The sequence below is a fragment of the Hirundo rustica genome, chromosome 1 (genome assembly GCF_015227805.2).
Source record: "Hirundo rustica isolate bHirRus1 chromosome 1, bHirRus1.pri.v3, whole genome shotgun sequence".
NCBI lineage: Eukaryota > Metazoa > Chordata > Aves > Passeriformes > Hirundinidae > Hirundo > Hirundo rustica.
In genome coordinates this window covers 51,856,313-51,880,790 of record NC_053450.1, presented here as the reverse complement: position 1 = coordinate 51,880,790, position 24,478 = coordinate 51,856,313, and the positions used below count along the sequence as shown (strand labels likewise).

At 39.0% G+C, this 24,478-nt stretch overlaps 1 protein-coding gene across 10 annotated transcripts in view; it reads right to left on the bottom strand.

The window, feature by feature from the left end:
• The window catches only part of PTPRM (protein tyrosine phosphatase receptor type M), a 442,084-nt gene that overhangs the window by 16,325 nt on the left and 401,281 nt on the right, over positions 1-24,478 (bottom strand). For all 10 annotated transcript variants that reach the window (XM_040065094.2, XM_040065165.2, XM_040065318.2 and 7 more), the window contains 4 exons: positions 17,705-17,802; positions 5,364-5,480; positions 883-1,037; positions 417-552 (listed from right to left, as the gene is read on the bottom strand). In XM_040065094.2, the coding sequence (XP_039921028.1) occupies positions 417-552; positions 883-1,037; positions 5,364-5,480; positions 17,705-17,802 (506 nt within the window). The remainder of the gene's footprint in view (positions 1-416; positions 553-882; positions 1,038-5,363; positions 5,481-17,704; positions 17,803-24,478) is intronic.

Genomic DNA, 24,478 nt, shown 5'->3' with positions numbered 1-24,478 from the left:
CATTCATTCAGAAATGAATATATAAAGATTGACTTAAACTAATTACAAGTAGTTAGAGAAGTGTAGTAACATGCTGTAACAAAACTCAATGTTTCTGGTTTCCTCATTCCTCTGGGCAGTTCTGTAGGTGCTATCATGAAACTAAGCCTCAACAAGATGTACTCCAGAATGAATCCTTCCCAGAGAGGAAGTATTCCTGATTTTCCTTATTTTTTTAAGAAACATTGTGAACCTTCAGTGAAGCATAACTGTGCACTTGTTTGGGCAGGGGTTCTTCAGGTTCGTGCTGAGATTATTTTCTACATGTGATGGAGTAAATGACATTCCGGAGGGTGCCAAATACAAAGCTCCATCTTTATGGGCTCTTAGAAGAGCATTTTTTCTTGCAAAGCAGCATTCCAGTAGATAAGCAATACCTCGGTTTGCACCATGTTAACTCTTCGGGATCGAAGCTCTCTCACGCAATTGTAAATGTCTACAACGCCTTCTCGTTCTGCCATATCTAGCATGATGTCAATGACAATGAAGCATCCAGTTCTGCCAGCACCAGCACTGAAGAAGAGGAGCACAGTTAACATGCAGCAGTGTATTGGAAATGGAAAAGGTGTAAGGGTTCATCTCACAGGTACTTGATCAATTGGATGATTACTGAAATTGAGCCAGGCACTTGCAGGAATTCAGGCTCTATGTTTTTACTCTCATTTATATACTGTATACATGTTTGTTATATATGCAATACATGTATTCTTGTTTACAGTTATTTTTTGAATAGAGCTGCAGTGGCTTCAGCAACCTGTGTGTGGGGAATACACAGTACAGGAGAAACAAAATAGATCTCGAGTTTAATACAAACCACAACAGAGAGATTTCTGTTTCTCCTACCTGCAGTGAACAACCAGAGGCCCGGCATTTGGCGGACTCTTGGATTTGACCTGCCGTACAAATCCCAGCAGGCCCGTGGCATGGTATGGGACACCATGGTCTGGCCAGCCCGTGAAGTGGAACTGACGTATTTCCCGAATCTCATGAGCACCTCTCTGTTGAAAAGACAAGGGTTGAAATCTTCAAAAGCCTGAGCCTTGCTGGAAAGCATCCACCCCCTACTAACACAATCTGTACAGACTGCTGGAGAGCTTCCTCATAGCAGGAGAGCAAGTTCAAAGGTTAGGTATCAACTGGTTTCAAAGCCTTCCAACAAAATTAAGTAAGTAAGCACTAGATTGGTCAGAAACTTTAAGCAACAAGAGAAATGCTCATCTCTATATCTAAGTACTAGGCTGCTTTGCAAACTGTGGCCTTAAGATGCATGCCATGAACACAGCAAGGCAGAACACAGAGCACAGGTAACTTTTTTTTTCCCACTGCTTTCCACATGGGTTTTGCTGGTGACTTCAGGGAACTACAGCTTCAGCATGATTTTCCTTATGGTTTGTCTCCTTCACTGGTCTGAAAGAAAAAGCTGAATAATAGGAAACCTTTTTGCACCTTCAGTCATAGGGACTGTGTTTGCAGCCCTCCACATGCTCACCCTTCAGGTGATTTGCCACAGTCTACAAGGACATGGATATGGTGAGACAGGTATGAATGAGAAGCTGATTGTGTAAGTAATATCCCATGTGACTTTGGAGAGCAGTCTGGACATTAGAAGTGTGTATGCTAAGTTTTATTTTCTTACTGCTTGTATTTTCCCTTCCCCTCCTAAAAATGTAGCTGCCAGTATTTTATTCTCATTAGAAATCCACAGACTGAAGGCCATCATACATACTTCATAAGCAAACAGCCAAATTATGACTTATCATGTCTAGGCTGGACTGAATGTCAACAATATTAGTAACTGGTAGTTTACAGCTTTTCTTCTTAAAGACATATTTCCTGGCTTGAGCTGGTTTGCATATAAAAGGCTTTATTCTCTTTGAATAATAAGTAATATAAGCTTCCTAATTTACTGATATTATGCATTAGTCTGGGATTTTCAGTTGTGGAGAAATTTTGGATGTGCCAGTGCTACAGGACTAGAGAGAACTTGGTGTATGTTGGAATCCTTGATGCTCAGACAGCTCAGGCTGGGGGTCTGTGGAGGTAGCACATCTGCTCAGAGGAATATCTCATCTCCCCTGGAAACTGACACAAAAAGGCAGGCAAGGGAGAGGATTAAGAGCAAATGAGGCAGTGGTGTAGACTGAGGAGATCACACCCTTAAAACAGAAATGACCTTATATCCTAAACCCCAATTTTAAAACATATTGAAATCCAGGAATAGACAAAACAATTTGCATTTTAAGACAGTCTGGCAAACACATTTGAATTCAATTTGGTCCCTGCTCTCTGGGGATTTTAGAGTGTGTTAGTTAAGGCATCTCTGCATTAAGCTAGGCCTTCAGCTCTGTAAATAGCTCTGCTTAGGTGAAGGTACTGTCTCAAACACTTTTGTATTGCTTGTAACAACTGCCCATGACCCTCAAAGAACAAAGATCCCATAGAACAAAGCAATGCCATGACTATGCAAGCTGAGGACTGTAGTGAGTATTCCATACAAATTCTTCATGCTGTATACAGACGAGATTTTCAAAATCAATTTACAAAAAACAAACTGTCCCGCCAAAGCAATGTGCCTGGCTGCTACACAGATCAGGGCATGTACTGTACATCTTCTGCCTTAGCTGTGAGAAGACTGTCAGGCTGACTGCATTTTTGTCTGTCATCGTTAACAGCTACTTAGGAAAGGTTTTGCATATAGGATACTTTTATAATGAGTTTTCTTATTATATCTACAAAGAAATGATTTTTCTATATAGCTTTCCTGCTGGTTTCTAAACCCAAAATAGCACACAACTGCATGAAACATAAAAGCATATGCTCAGCTGGGAAAGACTATATAGCTGAAACAAACAGAAAATGGTGTGCACTGCTAAACCCTAGGATGTTAAAAAATTCTGCAAAAACTTCTGTATGTTACTACTCATGTATGACTTATTCATCTGAGTTAACTGTTGTGCTGTAAAGAAACTGCTCCAAAGGAACTGCTTATTCACATCATGCAAAGCATATCTAGGAAACAGTCTTCAAAATCAGATTACACTTTTGGGTTCAATTTTCTCAGCATTATCTCCCTACTACTCAATATCCATTAAAAAAAAAATCAAGTAAGTGATCAATTTACCTTCAAGCAAATAAAAAAAAAATCATAAATTGTACTTTATGAGCAGGTATGAAATGTTCATCAACAAACATCTCAAAGAAAGGACTGTCAAAAGGGACTAGAGGTTTTGAAGAATTTGATTCCTCTGATTTTCTTAACATCTATGAGGGAGCTGCAGGCCACAATTAGATCTTCCTTACCCCTCCTCCTCATCTCTACCACAATGAACAAGGTCAATTCTCTCAACTCCACCCTTGCAGTTCATATGTGCTAAATCTTGCATCATTCTGGATTTCAGATGCTGTCCCCAGAAGCCACTCTGTACTGACAAAGGGGATTAGGCCACCTAAGGCACAGAACTCTGCAAATTTTCCTATTGAATTACTAAAGTTCCTGTTAGTGAAATCTGCAAGTCCTTTGGAATGGAGGCTGCAGTATTAATTGGAAAGCTCTACCTTTCAATCAGTATTATCTGCATGTTTGGTCAGGGTGCTCTCTGTCTCATCATGCACCTTGACTTAGGAAAGGTGAAAAGTACCAATCTCAGTACACCAAAAATATAAACTTGAGAGAATTATGGTGAAAGAGATATACAGACTTGATATTCCAGTACCATTGGAGGAGTTAAAAAAATATGGAAAATAGAGTAAAAACAAATGTACTTTACTCAAACTACAGTGACACTGCTTTTAGAGGCTTACTGAAAAACTACCAACTATTAAAAAGCAGCACCTAAAAGAAATCTTTTCAGATGGAGATTTTTAAAAAGAAATAAAATGTTTAGTGCCTTTTATCTCTATCTGTTCTAATGCACTTATTCAAGACAGTTGGGTTATGTTCAACTGTAAAATCCTCTAGGTCTTTTCTTCAGTCCCAGTTAAGAAGTGAAAAGCTAACATCAAAGCATGAGCTTAAAATTTGCAGAATAGAAATCAACCAGTGCTTCATCTACTTCAAAGTGTAGCCAACGTTTCTCATCTATTTATTAAAAATACCTAAATGCAAGGAAACAACAGGCTTGAGTGAATTCAGTACACAGTATGTACAGTGGTAAACATGATACAATATTTCAATTCATTCAAACCACATAATTCTATTATCATTACCCTCAGGATGCTGATACATATTTAAGTATTAGATTGAAGAATAAAACAGTAAAAAACCCTAATTCCTTTGTTACTCTGGACGTGTGTACAGAGACCCTGTGGGGCAGTCTTTTTGGCAGTTTCAGATGCCTGGGTGCAGGATTCTTTGATGCTAAATATCATGTTTTTCAAACCCATAAATGAATACTATTTCATTGTTAAGAGAGAACCAATAAATCATGGGTACTGAAACTAAATGAAAATAAGTTTTCTAAGCTAATTAGTTGAAAACCTACTCATGGTGATGGAGCATTATTTTGGTGTCCCATTAGGAATATCTAGTCTTACCAAGGAGGCCCTTTCCTTGGTGGTCTGCAACTCAAATGGGTCCTGATACATACAATCAAAACATTTCTGTCCTTCAGTGAATTCTGAATGAAACTGCTGAATTGACACAAAATGCATGGCACACTTCACCACTGACCGACCCTGCCTGTTCTCTCTCTCAGTGAGTACCTTATTTGTTATTTGTGTGTTTTCCATAAACTGCAGCTGGGGAGCTGCAAGTTCTACAAGCTACAAAGCACCAAACAAATGTGTGGAATTATTCTAACAAACAGTAATACAACACACTGATTGGAACTCTCCATGTAAGGATGGATTCCACATGAAAAAGGAAATTGCCTTGAGAAGAGCAGCAATTTGTCACAATTCTGCCTCTGCAAGCCAGGCACACCCCAGCCCAATACACAACCGTATTCTCCACCACAGACTTCTGAATAATGTTGCATGCAGCCTCTGGTAGAGACAGAAAATGATTGTGGGGAACGTAAGATGGGAAAGCAGCACAAATGTGTTTTCCAATTGATTGCTGGGAGGGAGGCTTCGATTCCTCCTAGGCAAGGAGCATCACTTTTTCTAACTCAGGCGGGGGCCAAGAGTGATGAAAAACACAGAAGCGTCGCTGCATTTGAAGAAGGAAAACACAGATTACCATAAGAGGGCGGTAGTCGTTTACCCAAAAATACCTACAAAACCAGGATGTCAGTCGAAAGATTTAACTTTCCCTTGTTGAATCTGTATGTAAGTTACTTTGGCAAATACCACTGTATTTAAGAAAACTGATTTTGGAAACTTACCTTTTCTACAGCAAATGTTCGAATCACATATTCAGCCAGCAGCTCTGTTTCTATTAGGGTAACTTTAATGTCTTTATATATCTCTGTGTCATCTGGCCAGTATTTGCAGCATTTGACCTTTAAAAGATACAGAAGAAATTAAGGTTCATTTATTTTAGAAGGTTCATAGAGAATCCATTTTGGATTCTGTGCAATGACTTCTGATTTAAAGTGCAATCATGCACAAAACAGTCACATTTTCTGCATGTGGAAATGCTTAATGTTTGAGGGACCTTGCCTCTTCTCTTTTTAAGGTAGCTTTCAGAGTTGCACATGAGCTTTGTGTGGTGCTTAGTGAAATAAGGCAAATTTGTTAGGAGCACAAAGGATATTTACACCTTGCACAGTTCAGTTATGGCAACTGTTCATTTCCTGTGCTTTCCAAAGCAGAGTGTGCCCAGAGGGACAAATACCACCAGAAGTTTTTTCCCCAACCTCTACTTGTTGATTTGTCTTAAAAATATCTTTCTACCTCCTAAAATAAAAGTGTTTTGCAGACAGGAAGGAGATCTCATTGCAGTTCACAGCTTCCTCATGAGGGGAACAGGAGGGGCAGCCACTGATCTCTGCTCTGTGGTGACCAGTGACAAGACTGAGGGAATGGCCTGAAGCTGCATCAGGGGAGGTCTGGGTTGGGTATTAGGAGAAGTTTCTTCACCCAGAAGGTGGCTGGGCACTGGAAGAGCTCCCCAGGGAAGTGGTCACAACACCAAGCCTGACACAATTCAAGAAGCATTTGGACAATGCTTTCAGGGACATGGTGTGACTCTTCAGGATGGTGCTGTGCAGAGCCAAGAGCTGGACTTCAATGATCCTTGAGGATTCCTTTAACTCAAGATATTTGTTGTATGAGTCTCTGTTTTTAGAAAGCACCTATTTTCTCAGATTAACTTTCCAAAGGAACTGATGCGAGGTCAAATAGCAAAACTCAGTGCTTGAAGTAAAGAGCTGAGGCTTACGCCCAGGTTTTAACTATTATAACTCTACACAGCTTAACTACTAATTCACTAGATAACTCCAAACATTATGGGTAGGATTCATTTCACTTAGCACAACCTAAACTGCTATTTTTTAAAAGTGGGTGGTTTGAGGACTGTATTTGATGATGAGGATAGCTGACAGACTTAAGAATTTTTTCCTCCTTCCCATTTGTGTGGACAAAGTGGTGGGCTGGAAAGGCAACACATTACTTACATCTGTCTCTTACTCTGCTTTATCATGGTAATGGCTATGCTATCACCACTGCATCTGGCCATCATCCAGTAGTGCAGTACGTGCTAGGAGTGGCATCTGTTATACATCTGCTGCATGGAACGGTTTCTGTCTGCCTCCCACAAAAGGGAAAATTTAAAATTGATCTTTTAATACATGTAAATCTAGTTTACCGAAAGATGCACTTAACTGAATCAGGTAAAAAACTCAAGTACTTTAAATATTCAATGGAAAACTGATAGAAAAAAATTAAACTTCACAACTGATAAGAGTATTTCTCAAGCCTATTTTCACACAAAAAGATTTGGATTACTACCATGTTTAATCCTGAGCAAAAAGTAAAACAGACGAACGTGTGTATAAGCATATAGTGAAAACTGCAATGCAGGAATCAGATGATTTATTTATACAAATTCCAGGTTCAGTATAGAAAGGATTATGCAGAGAGTCAAACCCTGTCCTGTCAAGAAGAAAACACATTTTCTTGAGCATTTTTTTTCCAGAATGTAGCTGATAATTGTGTACAATCCTTCTTTACTGTCTGTATGGATGGGAGGTCTTGATATGTCACAGTAGTGACATTGACTGATAAAACAAAAAGTTTTCCAGGCAGGGTCCCCAGTTCTGGCCCTTTTTCTGACTCATTAGCAAGATAAAATTTAAATCTGAATCGAACTGAGTTGAAGGGCTGGCAAAACACAGCCCCACATCAGGATCCTCTTCAGAGAAGAAGAGAAGCCTGGTCAGAAGCCCTGGCTCCCAGCCACAAAATTCTACAAGCATCCTAACAGCTTGTTCCTGCTTACACAGCTTATGGAAAGCTCCTAGAGCAGAGCTGAAGTTCAGGTAGCTTTATAAGCAGGTTTTTATTTATTTTTCTGTGCCTGTCTTCAGACCTGGTAACTGCATTAGTATTGGCTAAAAAATTCTTTATAGTCTTCACATTTCATCTGGTATTAAGGGTGGCTTCAGGACGACTGGCAACACCAGAGTTCCCTTCCAGGGCGAGAGGCTTGGAGCTGGAACCCTGGACAGTGCTTGGCATTCCTCTATCAGGGCAAGGGTAGCAAGACTGCTCCCCCCACCATGCTCAAGAGCCAGAAAACCGACAGGGTGCCAGGGAATAGGAGAAGGATTCCACCAGCCAAGGACCAAGGTGAGGGCCATTCCCAGGATCCGTAACAAGAGGATCTCTGACAAATGTGTATTCATCTCTAAAACGTCTCTATCCACTGTAAGCAATGAGCAAACATTCCAAAAGCATTAAACATTACTGCAAGTAGCTTAGTAGTTACTGCTGCTATCTGTTGTTGCATCTACTTTATATTTATTCAGATCTTATTTTGTTCAGATATATTTCCAAAAACCCTCTCATAGACGCTGAGTGAAAAACATTGAATGTTCACTGTTTTGTCTGTGTTGTTAAAATAATCCAGAAAATCCACTTTGTTCAAATCCCTCAGGCCAGCAAACGGACCCTTTTATAGTCATTGCCAGAAGCTCTTTCAAACATGGTTTTCCCACCTATGGCTGAGATGACTTTTTGGCACTTCCTGAAGAGCGAGACAATTCACACTGCCTCTGGGCTGGAGCAACACACTGACAACCCCTTCTCTGGAGCTGATTCCCTCTTCCTGCCTGCTCACATAACCGTTCTGTAGGTGGAACCTGAACCACACGGAGAGGCCCAATGCACATAGGAAGGGAGCAGCTGCAGCCGTGATCCCAGGCACAGCGCTGCTCATCAGCACGTCTCTTTGTTGCTAACTTTAGCCTTGTTTCTTTCTGATGGGCGCCTGCCATCCTTGAAACAGCTCTAGTTTAGAAAATAAACAATTGGGGGGCGGGGAAAGCAACCTTGGCTGAATTAAATTGCTCTTTCCTCGAAGGAAAACATGCCTGTTTCTAACTTAGTAAATTCAGACTGTCTGGATTATTGCGAAGAACTAGGGACACTTTGGAAAGACCAGTTTAGAAGAGCACAGTCCCCATGTTTTTATGCCTCAGCTGCTGGATTTGACTCCACTCTTTTTTAAACCTTATTTAAGATGATACAGTGGAATAATTAGGGAAGCATTGGGAGATGTTTCACAGAAGTTATAGCCTTTTGTGCCTCATGCAGCTTGGGCCCGCCAGGGATTTCTTACTCTGCTGCACAGGGGATTTTGGGCACGGAGCAGACTGGAGCTGAGCAGAAGGATCCGTGACAACACGATTTCCTGAAAACTCTCCCAAGTGGAATAAGGGTGGTAAAAGCCATGGGAACTGTGCCAGAATTCAGTCAGAGCCACAGACCAACTGCTGATTTGCTCTCTAGCAGAGGAAAAAGGACCCAAACCAAATTTTATTTTAATTCAGGCTTTTCTCCTACTTTTGGCTCTTGCTCTGCAATGCTCTGCCTGTGCTGAGCTCTGGACCTTAGAACTCCATGGACTCCTGGTGATCCAAAGTACATGCTTAAAGATCCATCTCCCATCTCCTCTAGGACCACCCAGATAAATGCAAAGGTGTGTTAAAGACAGAAGCAGATTAACTAGTATAAATCAAAATCACATTTATAAATGCTTATTGGATCAGGGCCTTTATTTGTACAAAAAAAGACAATTGCAACAAAATAGAATATGGTTTTACTCATTAAATATGAGAAGGACTGCTGGTAGCATATGTTCATTTTTTCTTTTTAGCACGACTTTAGCTACCATAACTTGACGCATCTTTTCCATTTTATAAACATTTGGTATGTGTTTTACAAAAAAGTCTTACTAACAGAAGGTTTAACTAAATAATTGATACATGATTCCAGAACCGAATATTAAATGCACTGGATCTTTTTTTTTTCCCCACACAGTTGCTACTATAACAGTAAATATCGTTCTCAAAGCAGAAAACATAATTTTGAAATCTCATCTGAGCAGAATTATAATTGAGAGTTTGTTCACATACACCCCACATTTATATCCTACCAACATGCCAAAAAATACAGATGTTCATCACAAGATGTGATAAAAGGATGATTGCCAGAGACATAATGAAAATGCTCTGGTTTAATCTATTCATCCCAAGGTACACTGTCCAATTGTTTCAAACATGTTTATTTTACTAATAATTTTAGAAATTTGAAGAAGAGATTTATCTACTTCCACCCTCTAGTTCCCTCCCCCAGTAAAAACAGTCTAACGTGTGAAGCGTAGAATTAAAAATGAAGGTGGAAAGTTGTTGTTGCTAGTTCTAAATATAACAAATAATGTAGGCTGTAGATGGCTAATGAACACAAATTGTGACTTCCGAAGGTGTATATTTAACCATTTGGCAATGTGACACGTAGCTAAAGGCAGTAAGAAAGTCAGGACTGTAATTCATTTGCCTAGAATTTTGGAATAGGAGTAATATTACAGACTTAATATGTGAGCTGGTTGTGAAATACACTTTGCAGTCCACACAGAACAGTTTAAGTAACACTGATTATTCAAAGTTTCCGATGTCCTTTGAGTCTCAAATATTCTTAGCAAAAGGGTGATATAACTGACTATGCCCTGCATGGATTGTCATTAGTGAAGAGCAGTATTATACATTCTAATTTAAAATTAATCCTGAACTAAGTAATGATGATAAGTCAGACATAAATTTTGAAGTGAAACCTCTTGGCCATAAAATGAAACAGCCAACCATGCTCACTGGTAAAATTTTTAACAGATTTTACAGATAGAGCTTGGATAACAGATACTTCTATTTGGCTGACTTGAGCTAAAATAAGTATTTTTATTTAAATACTTCTCAAACAAAAAAATGTATTACAATATAAGAACATTTTATATGTTACAAAACAACTTTTGACAAGAGATAAAACCCAGTCTTCCTTTTTAAAATTTTCTTCTGTTTGCTTTTGAACAAGTCTGTTATTAGTTTTGTACCTCATTCTACAGTTTTCTAAAAGAGGTGTGGAAGACTATTGAGAGTATTTAAGATACTGTTTAGCACCATCAGATTAATGGGTTTCTGTGAAGTCAGCCAGAAGTCTTTATGTTGTTCACAGCTGCCAGGGTGGGGAGAGAGGTCTCCATAAATTTTACTAGCTCAGTCTAACTTCTTCCAGGGACGACTCAGAGCTGACATAATTCTCCACCTTCTGCTGCCCTAAGCTGCCCCAATACTGCAGCCCTAAGTTGCCTGGTGGTGGGTGCACTCTCACTCAACTTCTGCCCAGAAGAGCTTTCTGGACATGTCCAGCAGCAGCCATAAACAAAGGCTTTCCACCTGACAAAATGAGTGTGATCCCTTTGTTCTTAAGACTCAGGTATCCTGTTAGCATCCCATCAACCTGGCAGAGTGGCTTAGATGAAATTAGGATGACAGGCCAAACCCACGGTGTGGCCTCCCTTTGACCAAAAAGAAGATTTGGTCTAGAAGAGTTGCTTTAGGGTAAGGCAACCCAAGGTAAGGCAACCCAAGGTAAGGCTGTTACAGTGTTCCTGCCTCCACTGTTAATACCAACAGAGGAATATGAATTGTCTCTGTTCCATTGCTTATGTTTAGGCAATTTTGCGCACCTCAGTACAGCCTTGGAAGAAGAAAGGGTGAGCACAGAACACACGAGAAGAGTGGTGCCATGCCAAGATGAAGGATGGTTAGCTGGAGCTCCTCAAAGCCTGTCTTAATTCCTGACAACTGTGAAATCATAGGCCTGTTTCTCAGATCCTGTGCTCCTGATGTGCCTGCATCGAGCAGCACAGCCTGTGCATTGAACCATGCTTCCATTCCAAGAGCAAAATCATGCCATTAGCTGGGTACAGAGCACCACCTACTTAGTGGATTGCCTTCTGGCTCTAAAACCTGATCATCTGATCTTAGCTTAGACAGCTCTACATGTTACTCTACTGCGTAAAGTAAAACTGTGTCAGTGCCTCCAGGATACTTCTCCCTTCACAGAGAGACCGAGAGATAATTTCAAGAGACTGCTAAGGTGAGGAGATTGGCAGTTGTGAAGCCATTTTGCCAGCCCTGACATTTCAAGTAAGAACCTGAAGCCCTCCCTCTTGGCAAACTGCACCTAAAGTTGCATCCTACACCTTGGTGGCACTTCAGTTAGTCCAGCAAAGGGGTCGGTGCATTTGTGTATCCTTAAACCTCTTTTGTTTGTTTTTCAAAGTGAATTATCTCAATTGGATTAGTAATCATTAAGATATTAATCTGTGTTGATTAACATTCTTTGAAACATAGCTTTTACTGGAGATGAGGATACAACAAAACACTAAGAGCTGAACCCATATCTGCTCTGAGTGACATGGGACAGTGCTGAATGTCTCTAGCTTGACGTTCTGTTTCATGATGCTAACATTGCTAAACTGAGCACATCTTTTACAAAACATTTCCAAGAGTCCTTCCTTCTCTTTCCTGAAGAGCAACAAACTAAATTTCCCTTAAGGGCTCCTCCCCTACTATGTATAATGCGGTAATGTAAACTTGTTATTTCTGGTTAAAAATCTAGAAAGATGAAACCTGTTTTGGTGGCTAGAAGGGTTCATTGACTTGAAAGATTAACAATAGTTTTAAATTTTGATTGGTTTTCTGTTTTTCTCCCTAATATTCTGTAAAAGTATAAACTGTCCTCTATGCAATAAGACATACTGGAATTACAGCAAAAGAATAACAACAGAATATAATAACTTGTGCTTATGTACCGTAAGCACAAAGCCCATTTTTTGGGGGTAAACAAGATTAGGAAAAAAAATTCAGTGGATGGGGAAGGATACTATTTATACATTTAGGAAGTTGGAACTAGAATTATTTTGAGGGAGTGAATGGATTCATGTAACAACCTTTCCCCTCTTATTTATAAATGTGGTTTCTTTCTTTCAGCAGAAAAGTTAAAATGAAACCTTAGTCACCAGTAAGCATACAAACTCTTTGGCACACCACCTAAGGAGCATTAACACCAGTATCCTGAATTAATTCCAGTGTAGGTAATTTGGCTTGTTACATTTAGAGGCAGTTTCAATTAGACAGAGTGTTCTTCCATTTATACTAAATACAAACATGCTGCTTGTGAGACATGCTGAAGTCACTGTGTTTCACCTCTGCAAGATCACAGTACTGGGTGAGCTGAATCTCAAATACTATTTGAGTTCACCTTTCTTTATTAGAAGAATCTTCTGCATGGAAGATTGTCAAAACTCCTAAAATGTATAAGTACAAATTTCACTATAGCTTTGTGATAAATTCCATTTTCATTCTAAGCGTAGGTGCTAAGTCCATTGGTAGCTTCACACAGTTTTTATGTTGCAGAAATTTCTATAAGGTGGTTTTTTTTTTTTTTTTTTTTTTTTTTTAATCTGTTTCCTGTAAGAAGTCTTTGGACAGGGTTTTATTTAGCAGTTTTTCTTGGATGTCTAATCTCTGTCGATAACACAAATTATCAAGTAGATCTGAAGCAGATCTGGTTCATCATAAAGACTTTTGGGTTTTGTTTGTTAAGGAAACATATTTGAATCAGTTTAAGAAATATCCCTTGAATGCTGACCAGTGCTGCACTTCCTGAGAACCCAAAGACATGAACATACAACTGCTTAGGACTGTGCCCACACAGGCTTTCCTAGAAGAACAACCCTTTTCTGACACCATTTTTCTTACAAGTAATGCTTTTTAGAGGAAACCAGCATCAAAGAGATATTCCCTCTGTCAGAAGACTCATCTCTGTAATGCGGAACCCAATACTCTTTTAAGCATGAAAAGTCAGACTTATCCCCGTTTTTGCAGAGAAGTGCCAAATACAAAACATGTCAAGCACAGGCCCAGGAAAACAAACCAAGAACAGTTAAACTACCACTGTATTCTTCTTTTTCCACTATGCAAATACAGCCCTTTTGGTGCTTGGGAGGGAAATGTCACCTAGGAAGAGTGTGAAATGACTATCAGGAAAGTACACCACTCCTGAGGGATAAGATGGCAGGGAGAGGCACTGTAGGTAGCACAAAGGTGTGGGCACAGGCATAGGGGATATTTACCAGTTCGTGGCTGACTTTCATTCCCCTTTGTGTCACATCCATTCTGTTGTAGTCAACCTTGCTTCCTTTCACAAAAAGGGTCTTCTGTGTGCTCATTAACACTATTAGCACTGGCTGTTTTCTAATTCCGAATAATAATTGAGAAACTCTAATTACTGTAATTATTATGTTCCTGGGGTGAGGTTTATTTTTTATTAGTATTTATAGTGATTTTGTTTGTGAACACTTTGTTGCATTAAAAGCATGATAGACAATCATAAGTCCTTGCAGTGCATTTATTTATAACCACCTGCACTGAATTTGGCCAGTGCATTTCAGCATTTATTAGCAGTTATTACTAAATTTCTTTTGCCTAAAGCAAATGGGAGAGAAAGTGACTACTGAAAAATGACAAAAAATGCGACATGCCAAGTTAGATTCTGCCAACTAGATATTAGCACCAACCCAACAAGAGCAAGATGGGGTGACAGCTAGATGGCACAATGAATATATTCTAGATCTTCCCACCATGCCTCTTCAAGGAAGACAGAAATGTTTCAATGTGTGCTAACACTGAAACGAACGAAGGACAGCCTGAGACTTTGACCAGTACACGAACACCTTGACCCCATTCCTATTGCTTTTCTGGATCTTTTGGAGTTTGCCCTCCAGAGTGGTCTCTTGGAGTAAGCAAGGTGTTCTTCTGTGTCTATTTTATGATCACCCCGTGTGATCATAACATCATCACACTCCTGGATATTCCTACAGAATAATCCACCAGATTACACTAAATCTCCCAGATAAAGATGCTCCGTGCAATTACACTATCTTCAGTTATTCTACCACTTACAGACATGGGCAGGGAGGCCTCTTGCATTAATATAATCCAGAATACATTACTTTGAAACAGCTTATTGTCACACTGACGCAATCATGTAAGTCTTGATTCTCATTAATGCTTTGTATCCATTAGTGTGTGGCTTGGAAAATTCTGATTCTTGAATCATTACCATTTATTACTTGCCATTTTCTTCTTGTGAACTTCATTGTGAGTGAAAAGTTGTTTATCCCAGCATGAAGATGACAGAGACCTTTTTTCAAAGTTGCTTCAAGGGCTGCTTATTGGTTCAGGGTGTTTTTGGTAAAGGTTGTTATGTCAACCTAGGCCAACCTTAACTAAGAGCCACTTCATCATCCTTTATCAAAGAACTGTTCACGCAACTCAGCAGTGCTTTTTCTAAATGACTGTGAGACCTCATTTAGATTTTTAATAAACAGTCACATTCTAATGAGGTCTTCATAAAACTGACTAAATATGTTTAGAAATCATTAGCTTAAATTATCAGTACAAAAGTCTCCTTAGGGAGCCTTGCAGATTTTGTGATAAGACTTCTGGCAGATGGATTAGCGTAACAGCGCAAGCTAGTTCTGAATTTCCACACAAGCAGTGTAGATGTGAGTGACTGGGTAACAGGCTACTAGATGAAGAGCTAAATGTCCCTCAGGTGGGTTCATTAAAGAGGGAAAACAATCAAAACACATTTCGGTGCCATTTAAATACCAGGTGCACAGCAGTCTGCAGGTGCCAGAAACATTGACAAGGGTCCCTTGCTGGAACACACCAGAGCTTAAAGGGATGTGTGGTTCTGACAAGTGTGGCTCAGATAATGACAGATATTGGCAGATGTACCCGGACCCTGCTGGAGGGTAATGCAGGGACTGAGTCATTTGCAGCAGGTGCCTGCATTAGGGACAGCCTCATGGTGATTCCTCCAGCAGCAATTAAAACAGTCCTGATGCATAATGCTCCAGGGCAAGAAGCAAGTTCCTAGCACTGATTTAATGACTATCCAGCCAGTCCTGGTAAACAAATACACGTACGCCCCCTCAATGATTAATTCATGAGGGCCGTACACCGTGTAGCAAACGTGTTAAATTTTGAAAATTCCCGTTTCCTGAAAATGCAAAAGAATTTTCCTCCTTGGCTTACAATGGGTCAACACAGTTAAAAATAAGAAACCCCTATAAATCTTATACAAGTGACAGTAATAGAAATAGAAAACCTGAAGTTTAGGAAGGTTATTAAGTTTGCCCTACAGGAATGCCACCAAAAGTCCATTAAAATCATTACTACTCAAGGTGGCACAGAGCTTGTGTTAGGGGTTGCAGGACAGATGGTGTGTTTGTAATTTGCCTCCTTGTTGCTGATGATTTCAGCTCTGGGAGTGGCACAAAAACACCAATGGAGGAGTGAGTGCATTGTTCTGTGGCTCATACGATCTTATTTCCATTAAAAGCTCATTTCAATTTCTGCTCTCTGATCTCACCTATGCTGGCCTCCAGAGAAAGTGAGAACAAAGTCATTTCTACCACTGCCAGAAACAACAAAGCTGCAGATCTGTATCCCACTAGGACTCTTGCACCCTGAAGAAATCTCCACGGTGGCACAAACCATTCCTTGCTGCTGTGGGAATGTGCTGCACACCTAAATGCTGTGTGCAGAGGCTGACAGCACTGGCACCAAGACTGGTGTCTCCCTTGCTGACATCTGACAGTTCACTCTAATTGGTGCTTCCAAATACTGACTTTGGGAAAACAGTATGTGGTTCCATGCAGAATGCTGTTTTTGCTCTCAGGCTTGTTTATTCATACCCTGAAAACATCCCTTTTTAAGTTGTTCACTTGGGCACTTATGAATGTGTATAAAGCTTTAACAAAGAGGCTTGCTGGAGAGCTTCCTATTCTTACAAATCCATCCGTTTTGAATTGATCCGTGACCATCCAGCTATTTCCACCTTCCTCCTCACTCAAGGGACTGCATTTTTAAAGCAGCCTCCATGATCCCTCTTTGTCTCTGCAATTAGTCGTACATGTGTTCCTGCAGCAGGTGTTAATTGCAGTCACAATCCCCATCTTTCTTACATCTAAAAATAATACCGGCACCTGATCTGTTAGCAGGCTTGAGCATACAGATATCTAAATGTTAGGATTTATATTATCAGTTCACATAGGACATATGGAAGAACAAACTGAGATTGTAAAACTGGACTTGCTCAAATGGACTTTAACTCACACCACATAAACAGTGCTCTCTCCTAATGCAAATGCCACAGGGCAGAGGGGGTATCAGATACTCCACCAGTGTGAAATTAAAAACGTCTCTTAAAACTGTGCTGCTCAAACCAAGATGTGTGCACTTGACTTCTTATTTTAACACTTCTATTTACAATAATTGCAGTAGTTCCCATAAAAGCAGTGGGATTTCTTGTCATATCGAATGAAAGTTATACGCCAAATTCCAAAGCAAATTTTCTTGAAAAAAAAAAAATCCCAGATGAGAACTAAGACAGCAGTGCACAGACAAAGCAGTAAATGAAAAGACTGCCTTATTGACAGTTGTGTGAAACAAAGAAAACGGTTCCATTCAATACTTGTTGAAAACAAAATTAGCCCTAAAGACTAGAGTTGGAGGCCGACTTTAGAAGCTACCAAGCAAAGAAAGAGAAGTACACAGACAGTCTCAATCAGGTAACTCAAGCTTTCCTTTACTATCTAGCTTCCAAACATGACCTCCTGATCAACGAACAGTCAGGGCACAAATGTGTAAAAGTTTTTTTGTTTTGTTTTAGTCCAGAAGGCTTTCAGGAAGGAAAATCCAACCAAACCAAACCAATATAGACAAATATGCCAAGAAGCAATTTCTACTTTTCTCAGATGTCTGTTTCAGAATGATTCCCCCTTAGTCTTTATTTAAAAAAAAATAAAGAGATTATTCCATACCTTGTCCTGCAACAAATTCACTGATTTTCTCAAGAGAAATGGTATATCTGATATATGTACATCCACGTAACACCTCCCCTCTTTGTCAGTCTTTGCAGACTCTGCTGTCCAGAATGCAGCTTTATCAGTTACTTTTACATTGTGCTAAAGTTATCAAAGCCAAGCATCCAAGGCATGTTCAAAAATAATTGATAATGAACCTCTCAGCATAGGCAGTCATACATATTTTATGTGTTATACTTAGTATGTAAGAAGCTTGCTCTGTTATTTAATTGCAAAAAGCAAACACCTTGGATGTCTTTCATCTTTTAAAGTACAAAAACCACTTACCCTTCCCACTTCTACGAGATTAGTAACCATGATTATGCTGGCTGTGTTTTCATGCCATACCATTCTCCAGAAGTCATATATTGTCTCCTGCATTGGTCCTGAAACAATAAATCAAATGAAAGGTTACTATCTGAAAGTCTCATGATTGGAATCTTGTCTCTGGGGAGCTCTGTGAAACTGTGACTGTACACATATATTCATATCACTATCATCATATTTTTCATTTAGTATCGGTCAATTTCTTTTCTGTCATCCTACCTATCTGCATTTAAGTATTTTTCTCCTGAAATAGTGTTCTGAACTAACTTTCTCCAGCACTTAGGTATTTATCTCCATAATACCCAGAAGTGGAATTATAAAAAATGGATAACATCACTCTTTCTTTTAGCAATTGGATGATAACCTAGGGAAGGTGTATTTGGAATGAAATGAGCCTCAATGGACTATGTGGCCTTTCCTGGTTTCTAATATTTTTCTTAGTATACACTATCCATCAAATTAGCCCAGCTCCTAAATTGTAGTTTCTGAAGTGAGACAGAAGTTACAGTTTTTTTGCTGAAGTGTATCACTTTGTTAAACAGTGGGGAAAGCAGCAAAGAAACCCGATGTGCCACGGCAGCAGGTCCTCTGCAGTGCTCTCCCCAACCTGTGTGCTTCTGTTCTTGAACATAGAGGGCTTTCTCCAGCATCATGCTGAAGCTGGGTAACAGCTCACAGGAAATGCTACAGAAATGCAAAATGCTGAGAAAAAAACCACGTCTCTTTGTGCGTATCTGGAACAGTCTGTTTGTAGCCTACATGTCTTACCCACAGTGCTTGGTGTGCCACTCCAATTTTAAACCAGTGCTTTAAAATCACTGAGCCAGTAAGAGTAAACAATATAAACTATAAGCTTAACACCCGTACTGAATCCATTACTGAACTGTCACATTGCAGTAAACACTTACGGGCTTATTTAAAGGAGTGACTTAAATCAGCTAATTGGAGAACAAGTGGATAATATATTGGCTTAATGTTCCTCCAGTAAAGAAGCCAACACTCTTCAAGCATTACCAAACCATAAGGATTGACAGATTGATACCATTGACAGATTTGGGCAGTTTGGCACCCATGTTGTGTACTTTGAGCTCCCTTTGAAAATAAAACCTCCACTCTGAAATCAAGTATTTAGTGGAAAATGTAGTAATATATTATTGCTATATTGTCATGGCAGAGGGCTTGGACTGATGGTATTTAAAGAACCTTTCAATCCCAAACCATCTGGTGACTTTGTGACTCTATGATATTATAGGCAAGCCAAAACCAACTCACTAGGTAAGTAGCATGATAGTTATGATGTAACTTAAGATTTGAAATTTAAGAAAAAGGTAATAGACTAAAACTCTTGAATTTTTAAAAAAATGTATTTATTTACAGCAATGCCAAAATACAATTTTTCCACCCATAATTTGCCCAGATTATTTAAAGAAGCTATTCATTCTCCCCTGTTTTATCTGTCTTTAAAAAATGATGCATATGAGTTTCATAGGTCTCCTTATAGTTTTCATTTCCTTATAGGTTTCCTTGAACTGCTTTTGTTGTTCATGTAACAGGAGGAAATGACATTTAAAACAACAGGAAACTATGACTATTAGAACACAAGAAATGTCAGAAGGTCTTAAGAGTAGAATTAAAAGCAGAATCTAAAACTACAGTTTCTGAAATTACTAAATTCAAGATGATGTTATGGCTGCAAAACTGAACATCTTTCTTTCCTTCTTTTAATTAACAGCACAGAACAGGTGATACCTTTGTGAGATTTCATTCTGAATTACAACAAGAGTTTAATCGCTCTCCATCATATGGAAATTTACAGTAACTACTTTACTTCTACCTAAGTGTCCTGGATATGTAATACAGTCATGGTCCAACTGCAATTTTGAATGTCACAGTAATATAATTAGTATATATTATAGTGAAAGTTTAGTTTATTTGTGCTTTAATATTCTAGGACTCAATGTAGTTTTCTTCAGCAATTAAAGTCATGACAGCACTGGAGAGGTTTAGTGTCAGCCTCTCCTACCAATTATAAGGAACCAGAGTATTCCATTCACTGTACAAAAATACTATCCTCTGTATAGCTTTTTCCTTCTTCTCCAATCTGAAACAGTATACTGCTATTATCTTTCAAGGAGCATAGCTAAAAGTAGGATTAGGGAAACTTGGTTTTCCACTCCTGGAAAAAGTCTTTAAGTTCATGACATATTCTTAAAATTATGCTTGCTCAAGGACAAAAAAATAACAACGCTATTGCTTCAAGAATCCTGGTTTTAATGGAGAAAATCTAGATGGCTCCCCTGCATTCTGTCCTCCTCGGACTGTGTGATGTTTCAATAAATTTAATCTGACTATATTTTTGGTGATGCTGCAGGAAAGGTAAGAAAAGATCTGTCTACAGAGGTTCTATCCTCTTGCTAGAAGCCAGAATCTTTGAGAAACTATGGGGTGATGCAGCAAGTTTCTTTATGTATTAATTCAGTTTTCTTTCCCACAGATTCACTTGACATACAAGACAGTTTGGCCCTAAATTGTAACAGTCATTTCTTTTTGACAGCTCTGGGATAACCTGCAACAATTTTATCCTGATTTCTTTTCTCCCTATAGACTGCATAATTTGTGTCGTGATTTAAAGATTCCTACATTTCAGATCCAGAAATCACAAATTACAACTGGGAAGAGATCCTAACCACTAATTTATTCCTGTAGATTTTGAATTTGTCATTCTTCATAAAGAAAAAAATATAATAAATTGTAAGAAAAATAAATCTTTATGAAAATTAATGGGTTTTTGCAGGCCAGAGAAAGAGCTGAGCTATGACAAGTCTTTCAAGATTGATTCTAAGTGTGCTTTGAGAAGAAATGTCCTACTCTGCAGTGCAGAGTATACTCTTGTCAATTTTACTACCCAAATAAGACAATCATAATTAAAAGTGCATGGCAGGATTTCCTGCTCTCCTTTCAAATTCTCACATGTTTTCTTGCTTTTCGGGTCCAATTCTTAGATGTAGCCTCTAAACTTCTTTCACGTTCAGGACACCGAAAAAACACCCCACCCCAAAACTTACCCTGAAGTCTCAGAAAATAATTCTTCTATATACCATTTTTTTTTCTTCTTGACATTTAAAAAAATATTTTCTTACATATGAATAAATTATTACTTGTCTCCAGCGAGAATTGAAAAGCTTTAGAGGCTAGGTAGGGTTGTGGGATTTATTGTTCTGAAGAACTGAACAATTTGATTCCAGAGACTCGTGGTAGAGGGAGAAAGAGCCTGTAATTGTTCTAAGAATCAGCTTAACAGATGTGTGCACAATAGGCAGAAAGGTTATTCTCAGCAGTTGCCCCCTTGCAGGAGGAGAAGGTCTGAAGAGAAGGTACTGTGCTACCCGACAGAAAGCACATTAGCTCCACAATACAGTACTTGGTATCAAAGACCTCTGCTGTGAAGAAAAAAAGAGATCAGCAACATACTGCAACCAGAAGATGAAAAGCAAAGGATAATAAGAAAAAGAAATCAACCCTCCAATCCCCTAGCTAATTTAATGCATTATTGAAAAAACTCAACAGAAACGATTGGTTGTACATATTACAACTATTGGTTCTATTACCAGCAGTAGTTAGTTGCTGCTCTGGGAACAAAATCATATTAGGAAATAGAACATCACACAGCTTTTTTGAATGGTTTAGACTCTTTAAAGCTGCTTTTGTAACCAGAATTTTCTAGCGCCTCTATTTCTGCTTCCTATTGTGAGACCCGCTTCTAATAACTGGTATTGCTACTGGGGTATGTGATCGATTTGAATGTGATGAACTAGCCCAGAACATAGGAAAAAGTGTTCAGGTGTAGGGAATAAAGCAAGCACATGAAGAAACAAGTAAAGCCTGAAGCATACATAGCAGTTACTCACACAAGACTTTTAAATCTATGGGTCATTTTTCAATTTCTAGAAAAGCAAGCAGCTTAGACAAGGAACAAAGCTTTTAAAAATTTTTTCTAGCATAGAATGTTAAATCCACAAGCTAACATTTGGTCCACCTGAGACTAAGTTCAGTGATAGATATTAAAGCTAGAAATGTGCAGAAAATGAACAGATACCCTTAAGCGCCGATGGCTCCCCAGGGACAGCGCATGGGCAACGGGTACCATAAATACGTGCTGAAATGGGTGGGGGACTGACAAGATGCAAGACTTATACCTGCAGCAGTTAAATTCCATCTTGAAAAGAGAGCAGAAATACCCCTTACAGTGAGGAGATGCAACCACTCTGCATGAGGAGGTGATTATAAAATTCTCCCTTCACCTACTGGCCACTGCAGTTTCTGGTAGCTACGATAACTGCCTTCACTTTTTACTGAAGCAAAAACCTGCCGCTTGCTGCTGTGATTGCCTACAGCTTGACTACTGAAAGACACTTAGCTAATATGCCTCCTTAGAAGGAGCTGCGTTTTAGCCCTCATTCTTTTATGATGTATGTTCCCTTCAAAATGAACTTGAGATACAGTGAGTGTTTTCTTATTTAGAGATATGGCTGCATGGCAACAAACAGAACAACAAAAGCCCAAAAGCAATGATTCCCTTTGTAACTAGTGTCAAAACCTCCCCAACCCATTATGTAGCAGAAATTGTCTAAAATACACTCAAAAGCATACAACCAGAGGAGAATAAAATGTTGGGAGAGGAGACTACAAGCTAGTAGATTAGAAAGTTCAGGAACTCGTTTTCCTAATAAACCTTTTGGGGACGGATGTAGCTGTTAGGTTAATTTATTTCACATGAGGAAGCAAAACCTTTTGGGGACGGATGTAGCTGTTAGGTTAATTTATTTCACATGAGGAAGCAAAACTTCAAATTTGCACTGCCTGTCCAGAGATCTGATAATCCATAAGAACATGCTCTTTTAACCATGCTAGAATTTGGAGGTAAATATCCCTTCAGAAAAAGGCATGTAATGAACTGCAGCTAATTGTCACTTTACACTATAAATGTCACTGACTGCAGGCAAGGGAACATCTCCTGTAACCAGAATACTTTTTTCCCCTACTCAACAAGGCAACGTGCCCAAGATCTTACCAACAGGAATTTGCAGGTGTATCACTATGTGACCGAGCGTTCATGACTGTTTAGTTCTGTTAGTCTCCCAATTATCTCATGGGAAGCTCATCACTGGTCAGCAGCTCTGCAAATCTGGACACCTCCTTAGGTGACCAGGTGTGGTGTAGGCTAAGGAGTCTTAAGACTGAATTCTACCTTTTCAGAAAGTCTTCATCTTTCTATCTAAAATAGTCAGCTTATTATAAAGAAAAGGTACAGATCCCAGTTGTGCTGACTTAGCCAACTTGCAAGATAAACTGCTGGTTCAGTATTTTTTATAATTCCATAGCCACACAGCAGTACAGCTGTTGCTGAATTCGCCTTCCCAAATGAGCTTGTTTCTGAATGGAAGGTACTTTGAAGATCTGCTCAATTGCTGATAATCTGATTTGTCAGGAGCAGTCTTCACCATATGCTTGTTGAACAGTTATAGTAGCATATGTTGAACTTTCACTCATGCTTCCAGGAGCTCTTCAGGACTTAATGCCACCTTGAAGTCCAGAACAAAACTCTGCTATAAAAACTTCAAAAAATCAGGAAAAGATAATGCAGTCTTTTCTCTCTCAAGATAGGTTTAGACATTTGTTTTCTACTTTAACATATACAATTAACTTCAAAGGTTTACACAAGAGCATTTTCATAGGAACAGGATGTGTGTTCCTATTATATGAACAATTTTGATATCTGAGATAAAGCTGAAGTCAAGATACCACAACACCATATGGGCCCACTGCTCACCACTAGCTATCAAAATGCACACAGATCAGTCTTCTGTGTTTTTAGGTCTCAAGAAAATAATGATGAAAGAGAATCAGGTCACATAATCTGGAATTCTTCTTCAATAGCTCCTTTAAAGGCTTTAATAAAGTCCTCCAAAGTCTGTTCCAGAAACCAAAACAGCACTGAGGGTAAAAGGTACCCTAGTGTCATCCACCTATTCACTTTTACTGAAGTCTCCTCCATGCCTATCACTGCAACAATTAGCACACTAAAAAGCAACAGACATTTGTACTGGCAAAACTTGGCCACAAATGCTTCGGTGTTATTTATTAATTGCTAGTTTCTAGCTGTCATACACATTTTATGCACTAAAGAATCTCAATGAAATAAATAAAACCCCTGTAATGAGCTGAAAAAAACCTATGTTTTTGATTTTGCCTCTTTATTTCATTTGAATTTGTATTTAATTCCAATGTTGAGTGTGATGACATTTAAAAAGCACTTTCTAACTTTAGCCTTACCAGTATTAATTATTACATAATCTTCAACAGGGCTGTGCTGGATTTCCTGATAAAATCTTCCTTACAAATGTCTCTTGCCTTGAAAAAATATAAATAAACGAAGTTGTGGATGGCTTAGCAATGAGGCTGGTTCCCTCTAGGTATGTTAGACCAGCAAGGATGCTTGAGTCTATGGCTACTCTCATGTGAAGTATGCAAAAATCCTCTGCCCCAGTCTTAGACCTTATTTTAACAATTCTTCCATTGCAGTAGGTTCAGAGATTGCACAGAGAGAAGCCAACTGCTTGCAGACGCAGTAATGACCTCGTGGTCAGTGGAGAAAGAATACCATTTTGTAAGCAAAAAATTCTACTAGAACTTAATTCAGAAGCAAATAAAATTGTCCTCTCCTAACACTAGTTT